The following is a 27,377-nucleotide window of genomic DNA, read 5'->3' on the forward strand; positions in this document are numbered from 1 at the left end:
ACAGTGCCTGGTGCATAGGAAACACTCCATAAACATTAACTATAATTGTTGCCATATTTCTGCATATTTTAAACGTGGCATTTGACACTTAAAAACGAGCCCTTCCTCCCCATCCTTCATTCTCAGACCTTTCACTGGGCTGAGGTGATGACAGGAGTCCTCCTTGATCTGTTCTTCTTCCATGATATTTGACATTGGCACGTTGAGGCTAACGGTGTCTTCATCAGAAGGCTGAAAAGATACAGGGCGCTGCATCACTCAAAGGAAAAGTGTTATCAGTGTAGAGTAAGAGAATGCTGTGTGATTACCAAGACATACCGTGATTCTCACAAACATAATGTTGAGTAAAATACGTCAAAGGACAATTCCACTTATAAAATTCAAAAAGGGGCGAAACTAATCTATGGTGTTTGAAGTCAGGATAGTGGCTGCTCTTGGGGGGGGGGCGGTGCACAAGGGGGGCTTTCTGGGTTGCTGGTCAAATTCTGTTTCTCTAACTGTGAGCTGGCTATGTGTGTGTATTCACTTTGCCAAAGTCCACTGAGCTAACATTCATGTACTTCTTTGTACATGTTTGGATTTGAAATTTTTTCAGGTACCTGATGATATTTTGTTACCGAAGAGCCATAGTCAGGGGCACTGAGAAGGACTGTGTGACACCTGACAGAACAAAGAAATAACTATAAATACACTATCACATCAGCCCCGTGTCTAATCAATTGTTTTAACAGTAATGGTGCTTGGAGGTCCGACAACAACACTCATTTACCAAAACTACCTTAAGGTTTCACGTGGCCAGTCACAAAATAGCAGGCAGTCCACCTCTAGGACAACATCTCCTTTATTTACAGGGCATCTTATGTGCAACATGAAGCTTCAGTTATTTCCCTGTTTGAGGCTGAGGAAGCTGCTTTAAATATATCAAAGGGCTGAACAACTGTAGTGCTTAAAAGGAACAGGAGTTCTGCGCAATTTTCAGCATAATGCTTCGATTGTAATCAGAGTTAGTTCTCCCGGGGGGGTCTTGTTTCCCTGCACTAACTGATGAAGTTTCTTCAGACATTCTGTCATAAATGAAATACGAAGCCTCATGTATTTCCCTATGTCTCTGCTTTAGTGTTGCTGTTATGAGAAAAGCTTTTCAAATCACAGGGATCAGGAATCTCCACAGAGCACGTTTCAGGTGCCTGTGGTTTGTTCCTAAAGGCTGTGACTTTCAGAGAAAGGCGTTCCTTTACTTATGGACACGTGTACAAATTGTTCAGAAACTGGCAGAAAACAAATGTGCATTGCATTCACGACACAGCTATTCAGGGTGCCCTGTATTTCTTTTTGCTTGTTTACCTTGCAAAAAATACGTTTTAAACGTCTGAGTGACAAATGCTAAATCAATCAGATAAGGGAAACAGCCAAAGAAATGGAATGAGGTGTGACTTTTGAGTCCCACATTGAGATGTAAATAGGGAGCAAGATTAACTGATCACACATGAAAACGTATTTGCCAAATAAAGTAAAATAGAACGCTACATAGGATACTTTGGAACCCTTATCTTTGTAAAAAACAAATCTTTTGGAGGTGTTCTCAGGTCATTACCTGAGCTACAATGTGAGACAAAAAAAAGAAATAAGGGCCAAGGGGAAAATGTGTACACATTCTGTGGTCCTTCCTTCTACCCTCCTCCCATCTTAAAAATTTAGCAAAATTCCAAGATATGCGTCTAGTTAAAAGGGAGACAATAAACCCTTGGCCTCCTTTAGGGAAGCTATTAGCATCCTACTTATGCTAAGTGAGAACAAAAGGATAATGAAGTTCTTTGTGTAATGTTTTATTAATGAACTTAATTATCCTTAGAAGACAGATAAAGGATAAAGCAGAGTCTGTTTTAATTTAATAGAAAATAAGCTTGGGTGCATAATTTCTGAAACAATGGGATATTTCAGGGGACTTACGAGTTTTAATAAAGCTAAGGGAGTTGAATTAAACACAACTTATAAAAGCAATGTGTTGAGTATTTTCTCCCTCAGGGAACCACAGTAAACTATTCATGTGGCTTCATGAGGGTAATTTTATTTTACTGATACTGGCCTTCTTTCTCTGCTTACTAACTCTTCTTCTTTTTGAAACAGTCTGTATTAGATTTTTTAAAGAAAGATTTTAAGGTATCCTAGTTTTTTAAATATATTGCATTACGAAGTATTTTGTTGGAAAATAAATTCAAATATCTTAGCTACATTAAAGCTCAAAGGCCTGAAGAGAACAGGGAAAAAAGCATTTGTCCTGGACTTACATACAGTAAAAATGTGAATTCTTTAGATGGGGTAACTGAACTATTAACTACATCGTCAGAGTGTTATAATGTTTCAAAACTCAATAACTACAAAACTCAGTAAGTTCCCTCAAAAAGGGAAGACCTTATGATACGTCCATCCCCTACCTCGGCTGCCCCTCCTAGCTTTGCTGGACAAGAAGCCCCATTTAATGGTATATTAGTGAAAGATGTTGGAGAACCTAACAGACAGACCATAAATGAGATAACAAATGTTCTAAACGAGCTATTTATAACCACTTTAGGAAGCGCTAGTGTGGGAGGCCTCTTAGCTCACAAATAACCAAACTTCTATCCAGTTATCTGAAAAAGACACAATCTAAAAGTTTTAGGAAAACAAAAAATGCTGTAAAAATTATGGCTACTCAAAAATGCATTTCCTGTGGATGAACTGCTAAAATGCAGTATACATTTGATTCCTTAACATTTATGCACACATAGAACAATTTTTCCTAAATAACAGTCACTTTAAAAAAACATATTAATAAAAATGCCTCCTGGGTATTTGCACACCATTTAGTCATTTCATAATATTTATTAAGCATTCAAGAATATTGTAGATAATGTGAGGGGTGTGGTAGGAGGAGAAGGAGGCAGGGACTCTATTTTTGAGACATTTACAAAGTATTAAAGATGCAGAAAAGCTAACAACAGCTAATGTTTATATAACACCGCGAGGATTTCAAATAAGTTAATTATTGCACGTTCTCATGAGGATGCATTAATGCCCTTTACCGAGAGGAGTTCAGTAAGTACCGGCAGATATAGTCAGAGGCACAGAAGGAAAAAAATCTGATCACTAACTTTACCTCTGTGGCAGATAATCGCTTATCTCCGTTATCACTTCCAACGCCCGAATCAGAATCCTTCTTGCTGGGATAGATGCCATTGATATTGAATTCATTTAGCAAAAATTAAAATCACAAAGTTCACAACAAGGTACATCAACTTACATTCAAATAATGACTTTACTATACAAGTTCTTATTATGACCAAAAGGCAACAAAGCAGCCCAGTAGGAGAGGATGCTAAGACAGAAACTCGTACTATCCAAATAGAGTACCAGATAAATTCTTTGTGTTCAGGATTTCATGGAATTACACTCTGAGTGGTCTGTTCTTTTGAAACAATTAACAGTTTTCTTATTTTCCTGATTCTAGCATATAAAAAAGCAAAAACTACCGACTGCTTTTACCTCATGTTAAGAAATGTCATAACTTTCAATAATTCTGTAGACTTTTATCCAGTGACTAAATAAATTTGATATCATGTTTAAAAAGATAAAATAACAAATACATATTTTGAGCAGTATATGAAGGTACCATTAGGATAGGCTGAGACTTTAAGTCACTATATTTACTTTTTCAGTAAAAAGTTCAGGAAAGATTTCTGCAGTGAAGACGTCTCAAAAACAACATGCATTTCTATAGGTGTGTTCAGTGTGAGAATTTTGCTTTCTGAAAATTAAAGGCCCAATTGCCTTGAAATGATGCCACAAAATGGCCAAGGACATGTGAAACGATTCCAAAGCTTCCATCCTAAACAGGAAATGGCAACACCATGCACGGTGTGTTTTTAAAAGACAGTTTAAAAAATAAAGATGCAGTTTTTCTTAACAATGTTATGAAGACACATTAAAATTAATTTAAAAAGGCATGTCTGAACTTGATATGGTTGTTTAACTGATAAGTAAAAAATACCTATATTTACATGATAGGTCTTATTTATAAGGAGATATACAGACAGATGTGCATATACATGTGTGTACGTGAGCACACACGCTCCTAGCACTCAGGAAGGACTGACTATTGAATAGGAGGAGGTGGATGAGATTTGAAACATGCCAGAATGTTACCAACAGCATCAATTTTCTTTTTCTTATTCCGAAAGTTGTTGAAATGCTGATTTATAAATCTGCATTGGTTGAATGAAACAAGAGGATTTTTGGAAATAGTTACCCGGAGTGTCTTTGCCTAAGCTAATTCTAAACAGGCTTTTAGCCAAAGGCGGTAACACTCACCCGTCTTCCACATGCTGGTGTAAATGTGGTCTCTCCATGGTGTGGAGATAAAGGGAGTCGGCTGTCTTAATCTGGCATGCTTGGATGCTCAGATACTTGAATATGTGCACTTTGCCCTTTGTACAAATCTAGGGAGAAATTAATAATAAATATTTCTTTTTTTAATGTCAAAACAAAATGTAAACACTAGACATCTCATTCTGTATGTTTTTACTTTTGCATTTCCACTTTAAGTAACACGTCAAAATGACCACCAAATCTGACCTCTCCAAAACAGGTGAGATTTTAGGCAATTATTTCCTCCAAATGCAACTCAAATAGAAAAACATGCTCAAGAAACTTCCAGTTTTTCTTACACCCAACTTCAAAATTCTAGAAGACATAGGTTTAAGTATAAATCGTGCAAAAAGTATAGACATCAGATAACAGACCTGTTCCAATTCTGGAAGTAGATATATGTCATTTTGTTCTCACAAGTTTAACATTTGAGCTTGAATCTTGTCTCTAAATAACTGACAATCATATTTTAAAATATTTAAACTCCATTTTCTGGCTAACTTTAAGGAGGCTATTACTCTTTTTGCAAGCTGTATGCTCCATGGAAAAGTTTCAAATGCATGTACAAATGATCAACATAATAACTGAATAACTGAAATAATCAAACATCATAATTCTGGGGTTGCCGGGACCAGAATAGTGAGGCAAATGCTGGTAAAGGGATTTGATGTCACAGAGGACAACCTACTGTAGTCAGATTCATCCAAGGTTTCATTTTTTTAAGAGACTGGGACTGCTTATGATCATGTCTCATATACTAATTGACTCAGCAAAATATCAAAACCTGTTCTGCTGAGAGTTGCCTAGGTGCTATCGATGGCGCATCTCCCGGGGAACAGCTTTGCCGTGAGACCCCCTCACCTGTGCTGGAGGAGACTGCAAAGGGTTATTCTCAAGCAGTAATACTTGCAGCTGCTTCATCTCTCTAAAACAAATGGGAATCACGAGCACTTTATTGCAGGAAAAGTCAAACTTTACCAAGGGAAGATCTACTAGTTCTAAAAGAACAGGGAAAAAAAAAGAAAGAAAGAAAGAAAAAAAACTCAGAAAGCAACAAGATTAAATAGCTAAACATTCAAAAATTAATTTTCTGCTTATCAAGAAATATATCATTTAGCATAACTAAAGCAAGTTGGTCATAAGAATGTATGTTATGTGTACATAAAATTTTACCAAAGAGGGTGAGAAAAGCTTTCATTGGGGGCCCAACAATTTTAAATTGTTGTTAGTTCTGTTAAGAGCTGGAAACACTTGACGTTTACAATATCTATTGTTTAAAAAGGGTTTTTTCCCCAGCAAAACAACCACAGAAGCCACACTACACAAGACATGCCTATGTTTTAACTTCAAACTGTATTCAAACAGCTCGCTAGTACGAATAATATGCTAAGTACAACATATTCTCATGTATTCAATGTATGTGGGCTGCATAATCTCAGAACTCGTCACAAGAAACATTCATGATTGTTTAACTCTACTTTAAAAAGTAAGTGCAATCTAATTCAGAATTTTGCAACAGACCCTGTAATCCTGATTTGATAAGGCTTTATTCTACCGCTTTAAAAAAGCCTTCTGCAGCTTCACAAACAAGACAGAACATTATATTTAGCTTAAAATCCCCACCCAGTGGCATAGTAAACACTCAGTAATTTCAAGCATTCCAACCGACATTGGCAGCTGCAAGAAACAAAGTCAAATATATTCCATAGAGCAAAGAGGCTGAGCAATGCCAGACATGTACAGTGACACGGGGCAAACCACTAAGATCTCCTTGTCAAAGGCCACGGGGGTTCATTTCAGAATGGGCCTCACCATGTTTGTTATGAAACCTGGTAGGGGATGATATACCGATACACTGTGCTTTCAAATACCCAAGGAGTTCCCAAGTAGATGAAGGGCAGGCACTATATAAAGAAGAAAGAAACTGAAGGCAGTGGCTTGGAGAAAGAATTAATACTATTCCTCCACTCCCCCCTCCATCCTCTGCCAAGTTTTCCCATTACTCAGCTAGACTACAAGTTCCACCAACAAAGTTCACTTAGCAACCAGTCTCTTCTCTGAGTTCAACTCGCTCTAGGTGTGGAAGGGACTTTCCCTCTCTCATACCTAGTAATTACTCTGTATAAAGAAAAGAGTCATGAGACTGAAACGCTAGAACAGAGGCACAAGAGCACCAACTCAGCAGCCCCCAAACTCAGGTCTGTGACAGGCAGGGGGCTGTGTAAAAGAAACTCAGGATGTGGATTTTTAAATCGCCCTGAGTAACTCTCTGCTCAAACCCAGCTCTCCCACCAATAGCAGGATCTACGATTTGCCTCAGACCTCACTCGTCCTGGTTGCCTGGACGAAGTGCTTTGAGAGCAGTGAGAGGTGGAGGAGAGAAGGAGGGGACCTGGAGAATCAAGGTCAAAGGAAAAGGAAAAGTGAGATCTCTTTCCACTTAAGAGTTTGTTTCTAAAAGAGGGCTGAGAACTAGGGGGATTATGCATAAAATGACTATCTCCTTACTGTAAATTTCAGTAACATTAATCCATCTCTCAGATGGTTTATTGACTAAACTTTACTCACTAAAGTTAGGTTGGCAAATCAGTGGTCAAGTTTAACTGGACTCTGGATCTGCAGCAATTTGCCACTTAAAATGAAGACATTTAATCAAGACTAGAGAGCTAAGTTCCTAGAAGACACAGTAGGAGGGGGAAGGAAGGCAACTTACAGTTAAATAAAGTAAGAAATGATTTTTATAATGAGTATTCCTTTTAGCGCTTGTTGGGAACACAATTACCATCTTAGTTTAGGAAAGCTAGAACCTGACAGTTGCACAATAAGGAAAAGGAGGAGAAAATGGCAACTCCAGCTCAGAAGAGGTCAAAAGAGACAGAGCAGGAAAAGGGAGTAAGAAAAAAAACAATGAATCCCACTTCTCTCCATTGCAAAGAAGGGCAATGAATGACCACTTTAATCCTCTGTCCATCCTTGTCCCAGAAAGAACAAAATAATCCCCGCCCTTGCAGTAGTTATAGTAAAATCACCACAAAATGGACACGGGTAATCAGGCCACCAACATTTTCCCCCCTCCTCAAATTGAAAGCATACGAGGAGGGGTACTCAAAGAGGAAAAACAAGTAAGTAAATACGGAAAGTCTTAAATTCACTGCCTGAGAGCATTATCAATGCTCTTTTGTTAAATAGAGTTCTCCAGAGTAAAGCAAAAAGAAACTTGATATTCAGGAAATTATGACCCAAAATAAAAAAAGATTTTCCAGTAAACTGAAGTTTTAGCCCTGTGTGTATTTTAAAATACTGAACCTGAGAAAATATAATTATAGAAAGTATAGAAATTTCTAACTGATCTTTTTAGAGAAAGGAATGCTTTTAAGTTGAGAGAGTAAGGAGTGGTCAGAAAAACAAGTATCTCAATTTTACAAATGTATTTTCTTCCCACATGATTCTAAACTATTACAGGAAACTGTTAAATGATTAAACTAAATTTTTCCTTTGAAAGTGAAAGCGTTCAGTAATTTGTGACGGTTTCTAAATAATTAACACAAGAGCTTAAATTTAAACAAAAGTTTTCTTTAATGCTACGAAAGGTTATACGCTTATGAATTTGCTGTCAGTAAGAGTCTTCTCTTTGTACTTGCTCAAACCAGGAAAAACAATTGCATCCATTCAGTAATGGAACTGCACAATGACAGAATGAAAAATCAGTGTTTTTATACCAAGTCATCTCAAGTAATAAAGTAATAAATCTTTACGCTGACATTGTTTTTAATTCTTCTTTAAAATGCTAGTCAGCATGAGAAAGGCAGAGATGGCAGGCAACACTTAAACTCCCATCTATAAAGCACATTACATTTTATTCATTTCTTTCCCTTTCATGAGCCCCATTTTCTTGCCTTGCATAATGAAGCATTTCAAGCCAAAAATCATGAAGCAGGAACAGAATAATAAAAATCAGGCAGCTCTCAAATAGCTGCATTAGAGTCAGATTAACCAAATGCTGACTGTTTCCAAACATATGCTTTAGCTTTGAGCTATATTTTTAAATATAATTTTTAAAATTGGGTATGCCTAGTGTCCTAAAATGAAAATGAAAACAACCAAAACGTGATCTTTGAAAACCAGAGTATGCTTTAAAGAAAATATTTAGTGTTCTTCTGTTCATCAACTCATTCCTGATTCTCAAAGGAGAATCCCAAAATACCAGATTCAGATCCATCACCATCTACAAGGCTGCTTGTCGAAGTTCTTAATGGTGCAACATTTCTGAATAAATATCTTTTTATACGTTCATTTTTTATTTCATTGAACTACAGTTGATTTACAGTATTTTTTTCATTGAGGATCTTCTTTCTTGAACTTCAACACATGTCAGAGAGACACATTCTGGCAATCACAGCTGTGCTGGAGTCTGGCCCTGAGTGGGGCTGTCTGGGGGTGCTCAGTGTTAATGCTGTGTTTCAGGGGCATCGAGTCTCAATGCGGAGCCATCCTTGCCTCCAGGCTTCAAGACATTCATCAAAATGATCAGTGATATCAGCCCAAGTTTCAGTTCAGCAGGGGCAGCGCCCTCTCCTGAAGCATGGATTTGAGACACTGGGGGTTCCCAATCAGGACTCCCAGATCCCCAAAGCCCCAGCCCTGACAGTTGGATCTGCAGGACCAAGCATGGCAACTAAACTGTTGGCTGGATGGTCCAGAACATCACGCACCCATACCGAAAGCAATCCAGTTGTCTTTTCTTAGGAGCTGAATTGTGTGCCCTCCAAATTCATATGCTGGAGTCCTAACCCCCAGTACCACCAGAACGTGACTGTATTTGGAGACAGAGTCTTTAAAGGGTAATTGATGGGGTCATTAGAGTGGGCCCTAATCCAGTATGACGAGTGTCCTTATAAAAAGAAGAGAGTAGGACACAGAAGGAAGATGATGCAAAGACACAGGGAGAAGACAGCCATCTATAAGCCAAGGACAGAGGCCTCAGAAGAAACCAAACTGGCCAACACCTTCATCTCAGACTTCCAGCCTCCAGACTGCAGGAAAACCTGTTGTTTAAGACAGTCTGCAGTACTTCGTTATGGGAGCCTGAGCAAATGAACACACACACACACACACACACACACACACACACACACAGCCTTATACAGGGGAATGATTTTGTTACTATAGCCTTGACTAAAATTACAACTTGAATATAACTTTTCTGTTATCTGCATGTGAAACTCAAATTAGAATTAATATTAACAGGCACACACAAACATGATTAGGTCTACCTTCTTCACAAAGGTAAACAAACTAATAAAACCTCTTGTTTGATTCATTTTTCCCTCTTTCCTTTTGTTTTTACCTTGTGGTAAAACTTTAAGGTAATTTCTTCTGACATTCAGTTCTCGTAAGGATTTCAGTTGCCCTATCTGCTGAGGCAAGGCTGTGATCTCATTGCAGCTGACGTCCTGTATCAAAGACAAAGAGAGAAACAATAAATGCCTTTTTCCGGGAAATCAAGCATTTCACATGACATCTCCTTCAAGAATTTAAGTATTAGGGTAACTACACAGGTAGATTTTTATACTGGTCTCCAGGTCCAAGACCAAGTAAGGCTTAGCACAGAGAAAAAAAAGAAAGAGCAAGGTTTCAAAGCATCCTCCAGGAGAGGAAAGGCAAAAAAAGCAGCAAGTCAAGTAGCCTTAGGGAGAGACTGCCAGCCGGGCAGCCTGCTGCTCTCAGGGCTTCAGTCTCACTTCATTCTCACAACAGACTCATGAGGCAGTATTACTGGCCTAATAGTCACAGACCAGAAAAATGAGGCTTCAGAAAGTTCAGCCAGTTGTCTGAGGCTTGCATGTACCAAAGTTAACACTCCGAACAAATTTCCAGCCCACCGTTCAGCCCTACCCTACCTTACCAACCACTCTCATTTTGCAGTGTATAGCCACATATATAAAAGCATTGTTTGGATGCGTTATTTATTTAAAATGGAGTTCTTACAAGAAGGCTGGAAATTTTGGACCTGAACACCTTTACATACATTTTATAAGCATGACTGTGGGCTATGCAGACTATGCCTTCTTTGCTTTGGAAAACTAATACCCTATTAACAATTGTTGATTGAACCACCTCTTGACACGTGCAAAATGGTGTCCGTGACATTTTTCATCTTCTGTATCCTTATTATCTCCCCTAAGCCCACTCTTCCTCTTGTCTCTAGGCTCTGCCCCGCTCCCCACCTCCGTCACCCCAGCTGCTCCTTTACTCCAGAGCAGCAGCATCTCTCAGCTAGATGCTATAATGGTCTCCTGGTTGTTTCCAGGCATCAATCTCCTCCTCGGATCCATCCTTCACAGGGTGTGAACGTCACTGTATCATTCACCAGCTTAAACGTTTGCAACAGCTCCTCAGGAATTACAAGATAAAGTCCCAAGCTCAAAACTGCTCAAACATTTGCCTTCTCCTGCAAGCCTGTGAGCTCCCAGATGGAAGAGACCGTGTCTGGTTCACTCTGTCCTCCTGGCGCCGAGCAGAATACCAGGTATGAAGTAAGGGATCAATAAATGTCGGATGGAATGTCTGAAGTCCATTTACATTGATGCTCCAGAATGCCACAGTTTACTCTGTCTCTGGCTAGGAGCCCAGGAGGCTCCAACATACACACCACTTCCCTTGCAGGTCCTGCTTGGTGTCGCAGAACCACAGATATATTTGGGGCTACAAATGACCCCAATGAGATCAAGTCCTTAAACACCCCCACATCACTGCTGAACCTGCAAAAACTCCCCCTATCGCTCCTTTTAGAAGGCAGAGAAGCCTAGTTTCATAAATCGGTTTCCTGTTCACTTAGATGAGAGGGACTCACCACTGAGCAATTCCCTGAAACCTCCGGGCTCCGTGTAAGTGCAGGGCTGAACAGAACACAGTGGACGGCTGCCCTCTAACCTCCTCTTATTTAAATATCCTCAGGAGACCTGCCAATCTGTCAAGGTCATGAAGGTGCTAAATGGGTACCATTTCAGGAAGAAGGAACACTGCCGCTCCTGCTAAGGAGGGTGAAGCTCTGGTCTGTGAAGGCTGGATGCACACAACAGAATCAGCCCGCCATTCTGTTCTGTACTCAGCTATCTGACTTGGGGTGGGAGTGGGGCGCTGGCATGTCATAGGTTTAGAACATTAGGTGTTCGATGGCATTACCCCCGAGCAGGCTGTTGCTGCATTGCTCCTGGCCCAGAAAAGTCACATCAAATTTTATGGAAAACATCCCTAGTGTTTAAAAAAAAAAAAACCAAAAACCAAAAACCAAAAACCAACCCACAAGCACATCTGCAGAGACATAAAAGTCTAAGGAAGCAATTACAGAATTAGGAGGTCCAGGGATTTGTTCAGTCTCTCTTAGCCCCTCACTGAGCCAGTAAATTACCCTGCCTTTCTGAATATGCTTCCATATATGAGAAGTGGAAAGTGAAACGCCACCTTTTCCCAATTACTGTGGCATCTGATCAGCCACAGAAGTCAACAACCAAAACCTTTCAATGAAGGTTTTCTCTTTCTTTGCTTTAACCAAGTGACGAATAAACAAGGGATACCATTTTAGTTTATTTTAAGAGACCTCACATACACAATAGACAGGTAAGCCCTGAAACATATGAAATTAAATCATTTTATTGGACTCACGACCATGCACAGTCATGCTGGCGATGGCTGAGGGGAGGGGAAGTCATGGGGGAAGGATTAGTGGGGATTATTTTCCACCTCTAGGGGGATTTTATGCTATTGACATCTAGAATGTTTTTTATAAGTCTGTGAGTGACAGCAGGAGAAGGACTCTTTTGCAGATCATGGGAATCACAGATTTTCAGTGTGAAAATCACAGATTTTCAGAAGTTTCAAGGACATAATTTTTAAAAATCTTTCTCTTTAAAAAAAGGGAAAGGGGGAGGAAAGCCAAAAGATAACAAATTTAGCCACATTCTCATCATGAAATCTCTTGAGATGAAATGCATCCTTACCCTATTTTTTTGTGTGTACTATATTCACCTTGCATTTTGTTGATTACCCCTGGTTAGTCCGGAATATCAAAGTATGTCTTTTCCCTAAATATAAGGTAATTTTTCCAATGTATATTTCTAAATGGCTTCATCAAAGAAAATAAACTCTCTTCAGCTATATTTAAATACTTATTTACCAGCAGGGAAAATGCTTCCCTAATTTACTTTTTTTTTTTTAAGAACTTCACATAATGATAAAAAACAAGTTTTTCCTTCTGACTTACAGGACAGGACAGGACATCTGTAGACAATTAGAAACACAAAGTCCAATTGTCCATTCACATTTTGAAGGGTACATGGTGAAGGTCAAATTATTTTAATAGAACTCTGCACTGCTGTCAGTCACATCCTGTCCTGCCAAAATAATGAAGGGGAAAAATGCCCAGGCAGATGGAGCGTGCAAGGGAGATAAGCACTTCTCACTACTGTATGATCAATACTGCAGAGAAACGTGCAAACTCTTTTCCCTCCCAGCTATCGACCCTTGCCAAGTTTTAAAAAGGTTATGAATTTCGTCACAAAAATAAAACCCCATAGGTAATTACGGCTTAATTAGTTGGGGAATGAGGAGGAGGACAGAGAGGATAATAGTCTAGATGTTTGGGACTGAGATTCTTAAGGTTAGAAAGTGTAAGAGCAACATTCCTAGAACAGCCTGCTTCTCTAGAACCTGTCCGTCCACATTTAGCCTACTTGAGAAAGTATGACTCTTTTTTTTTTTGGAGTTCATTTTAAAAAGATATGATTCAGGGAAATGAATTTTAAAAACAAGCAACATTAATGCCCCACATTTCTCCAATTAGTGAGAATTAATCAAGCTGTGAGTTCCAGATCCAGCAGCTTCTTAGGATAGTCAAATGAATCCCTTCTGGAATGGTCTATGAGCCCTAAGCTACGTATTGGAGAATAATTACTCCAAGCTACAGTGAAATCAAGTGACCATAAATTTAGTAGTACAGTATTATAAATATACAAAAGTAGGCCTAAAAGAAATTATCACACATGTCATAAATGTTTACTAATTCTATTCTTTTTGATACAGAAATGAATCTAATCATTATACATTCTATAATCATAGAAATACTCAAACTTAAGTTTTACGAACCAGTCAGTCCAATTCAGTCATTTAGATTAAAAAAATCTAAACAGAGAATTTTAGCTATGACTTAAAGTATATTTATTTTCAACTGGTTTAATCAAGATGCTTTTAAACAACCAAAAGAAAACTTTAAAAGTAAGATTCTTATTTCATCACAGCTCTTCTAAGCAACAACCAAAAAGTCTCTCAAAGTGTTAAACGCATGTTGGAGGTTAATACATATTTACTGCCTGCCTGCTAATTGCTAACCTACCTTCAGAATGCCAAAGTGACAAGGATTTAAAACATCAAGAGTAGGTTCAAGGATTATTAAACTAGATAACACTCACTTTCAGAAAATAATATGTTTTTAAAAGACTAGCATGTTTTTTAAGGTATGGCACGGTACCTTCCTCTGATGGGCTACCTGCCTCTGCCTCTGAGTCTTGGGTTTTCAAAAACTTGGCATGGTTATACTATTGCTTAAGTTGTTTTTTAAAATCTAGCTCTTTATTTAATTGAAAAAATGCAAACGTTCTGACAGGAAATACAAGCTATTAATAATGGCCTCCCACCATGTGACCATGCCCTTTTTTGGAAATGTCTTTTGTATGATTCACTGTGTAACTTTAGGTAAATATCTTAACCTCTCTGTGCCTATGCATAAAGAAGAGACGAGATCAAATAATTCTAATTTCCTTCCAACATCAGGAAAATTCATTTACCACATCGGAAATAAAGAAGAGATTTTGATTGAAAGACACTTAACTGGCTTAGGAGTAATGTCTATTTTGATATTTTAGCCATCAGAAAACCTAAATGCCTGTTGTCAGAACTTTTTCTTTTAAAACAAATCAGTCTTCTCCTTTAAACTCAAAACTTGATTTCAAGTGACCTCTGGTATGATAAATATTCATCTCTCAACACTTACTCAGAGTCTCTTTTTAGTATAAAACTCTCCCTTGCTCCCTTCCACATAGCCACAATTACATAGCTCACCCCACTCCTCCTGATAAGAAAGGCAGAGGTGGGAGCAACAGAAGGGACCTCGCACAAGCCATGGGTTTCCAACTGTCTCACAGAAACCAGAGAGGTCAGGAGGCATCTCCAGGGACCATGAGTGGACAAATGGTTACGGCAGACACATGAATTCATGTCTCCACTACAGAGACTGGAATAAGAAAAAAAAAAAAACAAAGAAGGGGTTTTCCTCAGGAACTTCTCGATACATCCTGTCTAGAATCAATCCCTGAATTCCAACTCTCCACGCAACCAAATGTTTCACAAAAAGAAAAAAAAGAAAATTTGCATGTCTAGTCAGAGCCAGGAAATGCACCTTTCAATCCATTTTACCTGAGTCAGGCCCCATGAGTTTTGGGTTGTAAAACTAGGTTTCTGAATCAGTGACATTATGCTCCTTTATATGAAGTGAACAGCCAGAAGACACACACACACACACACACACACACACACACACAGTATGAGTTGGGAGAGGACAGAATTGAGAAAAACTAAACAAGAGATGGACCATCTCTGAACCCCAGTGTGTCAGCACATACAGGGAACCAGTGAGGAAGCGCCTAGGCCTTTGGCAAACATGTCCCATAAAAGGTTCTCAAATTTATTGTGTTCTTCCTCCGTCTTCTTCACAGATAGCCACCAGTTAACTATAACACAGCATTCACACGGTGTTTCTTACCAAATATTTAACACACCTTATCCTTCAAGCATGATTTGACAAGAAAAGAACCATGTTTCCAGGATGTTGACACCGTTTTTATGAGTAAAATGAGGTTAGTCAACCCAAGAGAAGTCTGCTGACCCTGCTGCCTGGCTTGTGGTTCCTCGGTAGGAAACTCTCAGGCGACACTGCCCACGGGCACCACGCCCGAGATTTGCAACCTTCTCCCACTCGCTTTCAGCTGTTCAGGGCCTGCCACAGCCTTAATGGGAAAACCACTGCAAGTTGAACCAGGGAATTCCAAAGAAAGAAACCATGCCTCCTCTCCACAAGGGGCTTACGGTCCAGATGCAGACCAAGCAGGCGCAGCTGCCCTGTGCTGTGGGAAGCCCTGGGGCTCTCTTCAGATAAACCAGGTTTTCACTCCCGCACCACCACGTCATAGCCCTATGCCTTTGGGCAAGTAATTCCAAAACTCAAACTTGTCTGTGCAAGGAAGATACGATATACACCCTGCTGGGTTGCTGCCAAGATCTCATGATACAACACATGTCATTACCCAGCAGAGTGCCTGGCATACAGGAGGTGCTCAGTAAATGCCAGTGCTGTACTGCCTTCTCTTATAGAGAGAACATGCAGATACAAAGTCTTACAAAGCAACACAGACATACAGCTACAGCTCTAAGGAGACGAGTGGTACAAAAATAATTCAAAAAGTGGCCAAGGAGGTTAGAAAATTCTAGATCATTTCCACCAGAAATGACCCTGGAGGGACGGCTCCATAAAGCTAAGATTCCCTAAGTTCTCCTGCACTTGAAACAATGTGGAAATACATCTTGGCCTCTCATGCGGCTTCAAGAAAAGACATCTCAAGGGAGGAGGGTAGAGCTCAGTGGGAGAGTGTGCGCTTAGTATGCCCGAGGTCCTGGGTTCAATCCCCAGTATCATTAAAATAAATAAACAAACAAATAAACCTAATTACCTCCCCCGCCAAAAATTTTTTTAAAAAAGACAAGACATCTCAGAAGTGTTTCTTAATGAAAGTCTTCATGGAAGGAGAAAAAGCTGCTTGTCCTTATTCTCTGCCCAGTCACAATCACTGGATGGCAATGCTTTGTGTTTTAAGCTTCTTAGACAACGGGGATATATTCAAGCAGGTAAGATTATACTCTTTCCCAGCTCCAACTCATCTCAAAAATTAAGAGAGGGCACCTCCTTTCTTGCAGATAGCCACGGTGCCTTTATTTTTGTTTTTTAAGCAAATCATCACTCTGGAACATTCACTCACACTTGGAAGAGAAGAGAGTTTACAACTCAGTTTAGGACACTCTTTGAGTCTAATGAGAAAACTTTAAAAAATGCTTCTTCCCCAACAGTTAAACAATGCTCAGAGCCTAATAATACACTGAGAGATGTTATCAGCACTTAGGTGGCGTAAGGTACTCTGAACACTTGGGGAGTTCCCAGATTTTTTTAACAAGTTGGTTACTGTGAAACTACAAAACAGAAGCCTCCCACGTAATTCTACAATCACTTCAGGCTCTCCAGGGATTTTTTTCCAGTTGATAGCTAAAAAGCATTCGCATGGTTACCTGCAGTATCACTACTGTTTTAAGCAAAAAGATATGAAAGATAAATAAGGACTGATGGAAACTAATCTTTCGTAGTCTGTGAACTTAAGCAAGGCCCATCACCCCTTATGGTTAAATAGAGGTAACTTATTAAATGTTCACCAACTTTACGAATAAATGCTTTTTGCAAAGTTCATGCTTGCTCATAACAGCAAAAAGCACACAGGGTACAGAGCGGCCCCATCTGATCAGGTGGTCCCTGCCATGTGTGGCTCCTGAGCAGGAGTAATGTGGCTGTCCTATCTGTGATGTGCTGTCTGTGGAAAATACACACCCAACCTCAAAAACTCAGTACAGAAGAAAGACTATAAAATATATCATTAATTTTATATTGTTACAGGTGTTGAAAGAATACTTTGGCTATCATGGGTTAACTAAAATATACTATTAAAATTAATTTCACTTGCATCTGTTTTTTTTTTTTAATGTGGCTGCTAGTACATTTAAAATCATATTCGCTGCCAGCATCCCCTCTCCATGGGACAGGGCTAGGTGAGGGCGTTTCTGCTCAGGTTAAAGTCAGCTACGCCAGGGCGACCTTCGGCACATCGCTCACCACTCTCTGCCTTGGGTTTCTTCCTCTGTAAGTTGTCGAGAGGTTGGACTAGATGTCTTTTAGAACCATTATGGCTCTAACATTCTAGGACTCAAGGGTTCAAGAGTTGTTACCCGTGGAGAAAAGACACAAGCATGGGTTGATGACGGAGCTGTGACCAGGGGGCAGGGCAGCCTTCACTAGAGCTGGGCTCCAGACAGGGCGCCTAAGAAAAGCTCAGGGCAGCCCTTACAGCCAGCCAGCAGCCTGTGTGTCCTGAGGCTGGAGACAGTGCCGCTCCGCTTCTGCCGCACGCCAGCCTGGCAGCTGACGAAAGTAATTGAGGAAAGCCCTGCTCTGCTGCGGGGCTGGCCATGGGACTCAGCACAGGTGCCCCTACTAACAGACGAGCCGGTCGGTAGCTCGAGCCGCGCAGCTGACGGATGGCACGCTGTCGGCTTCAGCCCAGGGTGCGGTGGGACAGAAACACACTCCGGCTGCCAAAGACTGACCTCACCGATGTGCCACCCACCCGCTCCATGGCAGCCCGAGAAGTAGGGGGGAAGAAAGCCAATTCTTCATTCATCCTGTGTTTGCAAGACCCAATCCAAATTCTAGCAAACTGGATTTGGGGGGGTTATCAGACTCCTAAAAGAAGCTTTTTTTTTTTTTAAGCATATAACTATCAGTTTCGTCCAAAGTGTCATTAGGTATATTTTTTGTTTTCTGGAGCCAGTTAAAACAGCACCTTCTGAATTAACTTGGACTGAAAGATAATCATCCCCCCACTGGCACGGCCCTTGGGAGTCCTCACAATCTGTCCCCAGCCACCTTCTTGGCCCACTGTCCACCATTTGACAACAGCCTTCACAAACATTTTTTGGGCATCTATTTTGTGCCAAGCATAGGGAACAACAGCAAGTAAGACGCAGTTCCTGTCCTTAAGTAGTTTTCAAGGTGTATCAGGGCATCGACTAAGGGGTCACAGAATTCTCCATCTGGGCCTCCCAAGCCATCACCCCAAAGCTCCTGGTAACCCCAAAGAAATTAACCGGAGATGGCACACAAGAGAAAAGTGACTGGCCATAATACTTGAAGGAAGGTATTGTGTCCCTTCCATGGCTGTAATCACGACATCCAGCTTTGTGCTGGACACAAGGGTGGTGGAAGAATGCATGTTGGAGGATAAATTATGACTATTATGGTTTAGCCCAGTTGCTCATTCTTGCCTCTTCATTCACCCAAAAGGTCTTAGCTCAATGGAAGTCTAGAGAGAACTCACTTTTTCTCATTTTAAAAACAAGGTCAGTCATTCAATTAGTAGTGAAAGAGCTGAAGTCTGGGCCTCAGGTACACACTTCCAAGCCATCTCTGCCTATCAATAACCTGCTCTTCTTTCTTATCCCTGGGGATGTGGTCACATTTTAAAGTCATCAATGTGGGGCAATGGTTCTAAAATTCTTACAGAATCAGAGAACTCTGTTCTTTCCAACTTAATTATACACATTCGTAAGCTGTGGCCTACTTACTTATTTGCAGATTATTTTGCCAGTGTATCCATAATTTATCACAAACTTATTTATGCCATCTGAAAAAAAGTGATCTAGCGTCCATAGGATAATCTGTAGACTTCAGGACCTGTAAATCCTGCCAACTTTAGCACGTGTACATCACCGGAAACCTGTAAATTTCAGGAGCTGTGTCCGTCCCAGCAAAGCCTTGATTATTCCTTTTCCCACTTACTGTCTTTATCATATAGAGGCGACAGCATGATCTCCTCCTTGTCCCAGTATGGGAAAAGTCTTTTTGACTACCTGATAGGCTATGATTAGTAAACAAACAAAAAAAGCATCTTAAAAATCAGTAACATACCAATTCCATTAACTGTTTGAGCTGACCTATCTCTTCCGGCAGCGATCCAAGTTTGTTGTTACTTGCGATTAAGACTTTGAGCGGCAGACCACACAGGCAGGCCGGCAGCGAGGACAGCTGATTTCGACTGCAAAAAAATACAGGAATTCTGGTAAACATGCAGGCGACTTCATACTGTTGGCAAACATGTTTTTTAATACATAAGGAGAAAGAAAGAAAATATTCTGCAAATATAAAAAGTCCAATAAACCTTCTATATGTATAATAACTTAAATCCCAAGTGTATAAGAAAATTAAAAAATATTTTTTAAAAAGAGAGGCAGAGGCAGTTTGAGGGGAAACAATTTTTCCCAGCACAAGGGACCCCGTCAAGCTCCCTGGCAGGTGCTGAGCCCTGAGCCAGCCCATAAGCAGATGGCCAAGAAGCACTGCTCCACTCATAGCAACGGGAAGCTGGTGTCAACTGTCCTCTTCCTGCCAGTGTGAGCAGGAGACTCGGCGAGGACCAGAGCAACCAGCCCGGTGCAGTGAAGCATCACCACATCCATCTTGGTAGTGATGGGGAAGATGGTTTTGCTACAACTCACAAAACCACCAGGCCCATCTCCAACATTTTGATTCAGCTTCTTTTTGTTAAAGTAAAGCTCTGTGGTTAAATTCTGCTTGGGTGTCTGGGAGAGCTAATTTAAAAAGGAAAAGGAAAGTTGTCACCTTCTGGCAAAAGTGAAGCCAGGGCCAAGAGGGGCTCAGTTTCTCAGAGGAGCCGGGAAAGTCTGAGTCCAGGTCTCACCTCTGCTCTGCATTAAGAGGTCTCTATTCAGAAGTCTTTAAATGCCCTACGTCAGTGCTGGCTGGCTGAGAGATGGGAAAACACTGGACCAGTGAAATCCATGCATCACCCGTAAATACATGGCAGCCACTTATCTCACCTCCTCCCTCCCAGGAGCCCTTTCCTGCTTTCAAGTAAGGAGACAGATGGCTTTCAGTTTCCCTTTTTTTCTCGGCCATTTTGTTGAGGAAGCCAAAGACCAGGCAGTGAAATATCTATAAATCTGTATGTCATATTATTGCAATTATTTGGAACTTCTGTGTGTATCTGCACACATGTGTGAGGCTTCAGAGGCTGTGGTATGGTGTATGTGTGTGTTTATGGGCGCACATAGATCTTTGTGTGTGAGAGGGAGGGACAGACAGACTGGAAACACACCAAAATGTTATCCGTGCTCATTTTGGGGGGAGTAGGTACAATGAGTGAATTTTATTTTCTTTATCAGACTTTGCTGCATTTTCCCAAATTCCTACAAAGTGCTTCCATAATTAGGGAAGAAATATTATAAAAAGATAAACTTCACTTGGATCCTGGTTACATGGGTGCTTCTATTTGTGAAAATTCATCAAGATACACGTATTATCTGTGTAATTTTCTGTATGTATGTTATACATCAATTAAACCTTTTACTCCCCCACCTACCATATGAGGGGGTCGGTGTCTGGTCAGCCAAAGGGTATCTCTAACTGCTGGGCTCAGAAAAAGCAGGCGTTACACTGTCAAAATAACCTTTCTAATCTGGCTGCCCACCTGTGACCACCCTGACCAGGGACCCGATGCCCGGGTAAACAGGTTTTAGCAAGAAAAGGTACAGCCAGAGCTTCACCATTGCCCAGATCTGCAAAGAAAGCTATTTCCAGAAAGGGGCAGAGGAGAAGAGCTTTCTCTAAGAGGGTCCAGCAGGACGGGGAGGAGATTGCAAGCCCTATGCCGGGGATGGGGGTGTCCTGGGACCAGAAGGATCAGCTGGCTCCAAGCCCCCCAATTTAGGATGACAGGCTAGAAAAACGGGCGACAGGCTCACCCCGGCACTCTCTCCTGATCTCCGGAGGCAGCGGAAGGAGGAAGCAGGGCACCAGCCTGTCCTTCTGTGCCCTCCCACCCCTCCGGCTGCCCTCTACTCCTGCAGGAGCCCAGCGGCCTCCTCTGGCTGGGTGAGGGGCCGTCCTGGTGCCCTGCAGGGAGAGCTTTCTTCCAGCTCCAAAAAACATTCCTGAGCCACTCTCTCCAGAAAAAAGAACTCAGTTTATTAAAAGGCAGCAAGTAAATAACTTGGAATGTAATCTGTGGCTTAAAATATCTATTAAGATGCAATTTCATAAATTGAGGATTGATAAGTTAAACTTTTAACAAGGCAATTCTACTGTTTTGGAACCACATTTAAACTTCCTTTTGAAGAGAGGATAATGGGAACAAAGATTACGTATTTTCAGAAATTTCCACACTCCTATTTCCCACAGAATCAACAATTACAGTTGGAGATCTTCCCTGTGTTTCTCCGCTTGGAAATTCAGATTTAAAGTAGTCCCAGCCTCACCAGCTGGCTGCAGGCATCTAATCAGATTAGCAGGTATGGAACTGGGAGCGCATGCATACAGCATGTAAGCAATGCAGGGAAGGCATGTGAGCATTTGAAATTACAAGGGATTATTCCCACTAGAATTCTTCCAGGGTGGGTAACTAATTTAAAATAAAATAAAATTTAGGCTTATGAAAGCATTTGTGGTTTCTCTAATGGGAATGAATGCTTCTTATGCTAAAAGCAGCTGACGGAACAGCCTATTTGTTTATGCCTGACACATTCCTCCATTTGTGCTGTAGTGAATCACCTGTGCGCAAATCTGAGCTCCCAGGACTTGTCATAATACAGCATGCCACAGGCCTGGGGCACATTTCTTCCACTTCATCCATCCATTCCCTCAGGATGTTCCTGTATTACCAGTAATTTCCCCAATAGAAAAAGGAAATACACATGCACGCAAAAACCCATTAGCTCTCCAGCAAATATTCATAAAGAAGAGGAGAAACTGCACACTCTTTAATCCTCTACCCACTAAAGACCACATCAGCAGCCTGAGCTTTTTTGAAACCACTCATCTGGCAGCAATTTTTCTCAAGCAATTAAGTGCCTCAGGCCGCAATCCACCATCCTGGCCCCTACTTGCCTCCCGCAGACCCTCTGCACTATGAACAGGCCCTTGGAGGAAAGAAATGTTTAAAAAAATAAGGCTATACAGTATCTGATAAAGTAATGGCCAACATTCATTTTCAAATCTAGCCTGGGAGTCACATCTGAAAGCAATATTAAAAAAAAAAAAAGATTTTTTTTTAAACTCACTCATTACAAAAGAGTAAATTAGTGGGGGAAAGGAGCCACTTATTCAGAAGTAGAAATTACAGATTCAGTCATGGTGGCCTGAGCCTTCCTGCCATCACAGGGCAGGGCCTGCCTGGTGTCAGCTGTCACCCTCCCTGCCCAGTCTGGGTAGAGGAAGGAGCGGGGAGGAAGGGGCGGGGAGGAACGGGGACGGGCAGAGGGCAGTGGGCTTTACTGCTAACGCTGTGTCTTCCATCTTTCTCAGCTGAATGACTCCCCCGTCCTAGACTTACTGGTCTGTTTCCTCATTTCAGGATGAAACAAGGCAGCTCATGTAATCTGAACAGTTTCTGATAGCCTCAGTTTAGAGGATCAATTTCTCTTTAAGTATCACTACCCTCACTTAACATAATCCCTAAATGAGGGAATTCACAAACCAAGTCACTTCTGTATGGTTTCACTCTTAGAGACTCTTATTTTAATGTATTTTGACTCTGGTCTTATTAATATTCATGCTTTCAGACTTGATTTTGGTATTTAAAATTATTTATTATTGGTTTATCAGAAAGCTACTTTCCTTAAAGTATGTGATGACAAAAACATGCTATATTCTTACATGTGATTTTATTATCAGGCATCATATATATTTTTTATTCTACTGGAAAACATGCTTCTTCTAAGTGAATGGGTTCACTTAACAATGAAACATGGAACTTACTTAACAGAAAATAATTTACAGAAAGAGTTCTATAACAGACTCCCCTACTCAACTGGTAAAGAGGTCACCAACTGTGGAATTAGAAGACCTGTATTGAAGTCTTATGTCTGCCACAACTGTCTATATGACTTTGGGTAAGTCACTGAATCTCTCTGGCTTTGCCATTCATCAATCATCAGTACTAACACCTACCTAACATGATACATGAGATTATGAATGTGAATGTGCTTAGCCTGACACTAAATCCACACACAAAGGTTAAACCATACCCAATCACTAACATGGCAAAGCAGTGGGAGGGTGACCAAAAAGAGCTTGATTAGGTTTTAGTTATTTATTTTATTCCTAATCGCTAACATTCCAGCCACTCTGAAAATATGGTTGCCTGTTCCCTTTGTTGAAAACACATGCCAGTTAAAGATGACCACTCCAAGGCATGCTGCGGAGAACCAGGCTGGGCTGTAAAGTTTCAAGCCAAAACAAACCAAGTAATTATTTCCAATCTGGAGAACCAGAACTAGAACATATAATCATATGAATGACCTTTTTCCTCCCATCTTCTTTGATTCAAAGAGCCTACCATTCCTCTGGGAAAACGTGAACACTCAGGGATCATCACCCTAGTTGCCAAAGAGTTAACAGAAATAGTGATGTGAATCACTAACCATCAAGAACCTACTGAGAAAATGTCACAGTGTGCATGTGAAGGGCACAGAGAAGGCAGGGCAGATTTCCGGGCTCACCCTATGTGAGTCTCAGCCAGGGAGGGGAATGAACAACTCTGCAGTCAGTATTGTGTTATTGCCTGTTTGAATCCCACTGTCTGCTTGGCACGTGACCCACCGTTAAGAGCGGTTATCTCACTGGAGCCAAGTCAGTTTCCTCTTGCACAGGATACCTCACCTAATTTTGTTCTGTGCTCGTTTTGCATACCCTGTTTGCCTTTCATTAAAGGCAGAGTAAATTTTTTCTGTTGTGCTTATGACACTTGGCTGTTAATTGTCCTCAGGCCCACACAATGCTGAACAATATCCATAGAGAACTATTTCCTTTTTCCTGCTTGGTTCGTTCTGAAAACCCACCATGGCAAAATTTCTCACCCTCGTTTCCCCAAATGACTGAGAACTTCCCTCCTCCTGCATGGCCAGCCCTCCCCCTTCATTCCAGCCATCATTTTATGCCTGAGACAGTGACCAACAACAACCAGAGCTGGCTTAAGTTGCCTGGAGATACTTCGCTCAACTTTAATTTTTATAAATATAAATTATATAATTTTAGTAATATTTAACATGACACTTAAAAGATAGAAATTCGACTGAAATTACACATATGTACAAAATCTGGGAGTCCACGTTTGAAAACACTTTGAAAACAGTTCTGCAGTCTACAACTTGAGGATGAAAGTCATTTGCAAACTTAAAATGTTGCAAAACGGAAACACAGAGTCATTCTGTCAAGTGAATTATAAACCAGTTCCTGAACACTATACCAATCCGTTTCACACCCTACATACATAAAGGGGCCATGCTCTGAGAAGGGAGAAGTCAACTTTAGAAAAGAAAACTAAAAGAAAAGCAAGAAGCCAAAAGTGAGCGTCTAAAGCAGCTCAGAATTCAAGCAAATTGCTGTGCATTTTTGCTGCGCATACCTGCACCATATTTGGCTTCTGCAACTGAACTGGTTTCCCACAATAACTGCCTATCAGTCTCCTCTTGAGTATAAATAAACCCTTGCTTAAAATATTCTGGTTTTTTTTCTTTACACCCCTAACGGTCAGCAACCACCACTACCAATGTCTGTAATTAGACTTCAAAGTGCAGTTATTGATATCTTGCCCCTTTGTCAAAGTTAATGGATATTAACTTTCTGTTTCCAGGAAAGCAGGTAACCGAGTCAAGGATGAAAGATGCTCCGGTGTCAAATGCTGAAAGGAAGCCAATTATTTTCTATGCTCACTGAGTGTGCTACTCTGCCCAAGACCCTGTTTCCAAGCTCTGAAAAAATGTGAAATGTATGTGAATCCTAAAACTTCTACCAAGATCAGGCAACAGTCCTCTGAGCTGCTACCCACTGTCTCCTACTTGAACATGGATCATATATTCCAAAAGCGCTAGTGCAGCAAGTATTTCCTACTGGGTTTCTCAAATTTAAGACAAAAAATTAGTGACTCTTAAGGGAACAAAGTGAGACTTCCTTTATGGAACTTATACTATAAGGTGGAAGGGAAGGACTCCAGGCTCATGCTAGTAACTCTTTAAGCAACTGTCTGCAGGCTTTGGACACCACTGTCGACATTCAAAGGCTGCCTCTGCTGAAGCCCCCAGGCTGTTCTCTGCTTCTGGTACTGAGGTCACAGGGGTCTCGTGCTGGAACTAATGCACCAGAGGGGCCACCACCCGTATCAGTTTCCTTAAATTCCCTGAAGATAACCCATTTAAATGATTGGCCAAATGAAAACGTGAATGCAACGCACTGCCTTCAAAGCACTCTCACTGTCTCCTGGGTCCTCCCCGCCCACCTACATGCAAACCGCCTCTCACAGTCCTTAGGAACACAGTATCTGAAAGGGTTTCACAATCCACACCAAATATCACTCTTTATTTTTTCTGCTACCTATAGTCCCTCCCGTTCAAATAGTTCACAGAGCTACACAATTCTTGCATTTGGTGCTATCATTCAACTTATTTGGTGTATCAGGAACAACTGTCAGTGATTTTGAAATGGACCACAAAACATCGCTGGGGGTCTTGTCTAGCACACCCTTCCAGACTACCTCTGCCTTTCACTGTCGTGGAGTTATTTTACAATTCTGTGTTTGTAGAAATGGATAGTAATGCAAATCATTCTTGAATTGTGATATATGCAGTGGAGCTGCAATTCATTATTGCCCTCTGGATGCTGACCAGTTTTGCAACTATTTGTAAATTCATTTCAGCAAGTCCACTACTCTGTGTGTGTGTGTGAATTCTCCTTTAAACAGGATATAACATTTTACTGCTTCATTAATTAATGTGTTAAATACAATCTTTGACAGATGTATATTTGTATGAGAGTCATGGTATTTCCTTTTTTTAAGAATTACCATTAAATAGAGAGATTAGTTTTAACTGTAGGGGCTCTGGTGTTTCCACAGTGAAATTTCAGTTACAGACAATTTAATTTAAAGACTCGGCTGCTTTAGATTTTTGGTCAAGGTCATTCTTTTCCTCATTATATAACACAGAGCTCTCAGAAACTGTGAAAAAAAAAAAATCCTCTTGCCTCCCCCTCCAGAAAAAGTTCAATCTTATAGAGGAGCTGGGGAGAAGAGAAAATCTTAAATCTGAATACTAATGAGTGATTGATACATCTGTACTTTTTACTACTTAATTTTTTTCTCAAAATAAACCGCATCCTTTTAATTGATAATAATAAACAAATAAATATATAAATATTTATACAGATTTAAAAGGTGCTAAATAAAGAATAAATCAGCCTGGATGGCAGCTCTGTGAACGCAGCACTCTCTGCTTGAGTGTTTCCTGGGCATTTCTCTTGTCCACTCATATTTCATCTTATCTTTCAACACATCCAGTCCATACAGATTATTTGGCCTCTGAATAGGACATCATGAAAACACATGCTTTTTAACCTCATCCGTTTTTAGGCATGAAGTCAGTTCCTAAAGGATTCCTCAGGCGATAAACATTTTTGTAAATCTGTGTTGGCAAACTGGTGTTTTGAAAAGCACATTCTAGGAGATGTTAATAGGTAAACCTCACAAAAAAAAAAAAAGGGAGAAGAGTTCTGTGTGGTGTGGAGAGTCACAAGACTAATAGTACAATTCATGGACTTTGCTCTTAAGCATACCTATTAACAGAACGCTTTTCCATAGAAGACGACATTAGGAAATGATGTTCTTACACCCTAAATGATCCAATGGCATCACTGTGATTAGAAATAATTTCTTTTCTCCTAGGGAGTTTGGCAGGCAGGTTTTCTCCAGATCTATCAGACTCTATTCATAAAGAGAAGGATTCATCGCTGAGTGGAATGGGTCAGTTTTCTTATATTATTTTCACATCCCTTTCTGCCATGGTTTGCCAGTTGCCAAATGGAGTTTCAGGAAAACACGGTGTGATTTCAGGAGGATAAAGTAGGTAAGCTGAGATTAATAGATAACAGAGTTCCACGTGATCCATCTCTCAAAGTGACCCAAATCTTCGTGTTATTTGGATCTTTCCATTCAAAGAGACCATCTCATTCCATCTGTTCTGACAGTCCATCTGGTCCA

At 40.6% G+C, this 27,377-nt stretch overlaps 1 protein-coding gene across 1 annotated transcript in view; it reads right to left on the reverse strand.

The window, feature by feature from the left end:
- LRCH1 (leucine rich repeats and calponin homology domain containing 1) overlaps positions 1–27,377 on the reverse strand; it is a 170,937-nt gene that overhangs the window by 52,705 nt on the left and 90,855 nt on the right. The window contains exons 3-8 of the mRNA XM_006209444.4: positions 19,241–19,367; positions 9,752–9,857; positions 5,266–5,402; positions 4,348–4,475; positions 3,137–3,200; positions 129–231 (exon numbers count right to left, since the gene is read on the reverse strand). Of these exons, the coding sequence (XP_006209506.3) occupies positions 129–231; positions 3,137–3,200; positions 4,348–4,475; positions 5,266–5,402; positions 9,752–9,857; positions 19,241–19,367 (665 nt within the window). The remainder of the gene's footprint in view (positions 1–128; positions 232–3,136; positions 3,201–4,347; positions 4,476–5,265; positions 5,403–9,751; positions 9,858–19,240; positions 19,368–27,377) is intronic.

This window comes from Vicugna pacos, chromosome 14 (assembly GCF_048564905.1).
Source record: "Vicugna pacos chromosome 14, VicPac4, whole genome shotgun sequence".
In the NCBI taxonomy this organism is placed as follows: Eukaryota; Metazoa; Chordata; class Mammalia; order Artiodactyla; family Camelidae; genus Vicugna; species Vicugna pacos.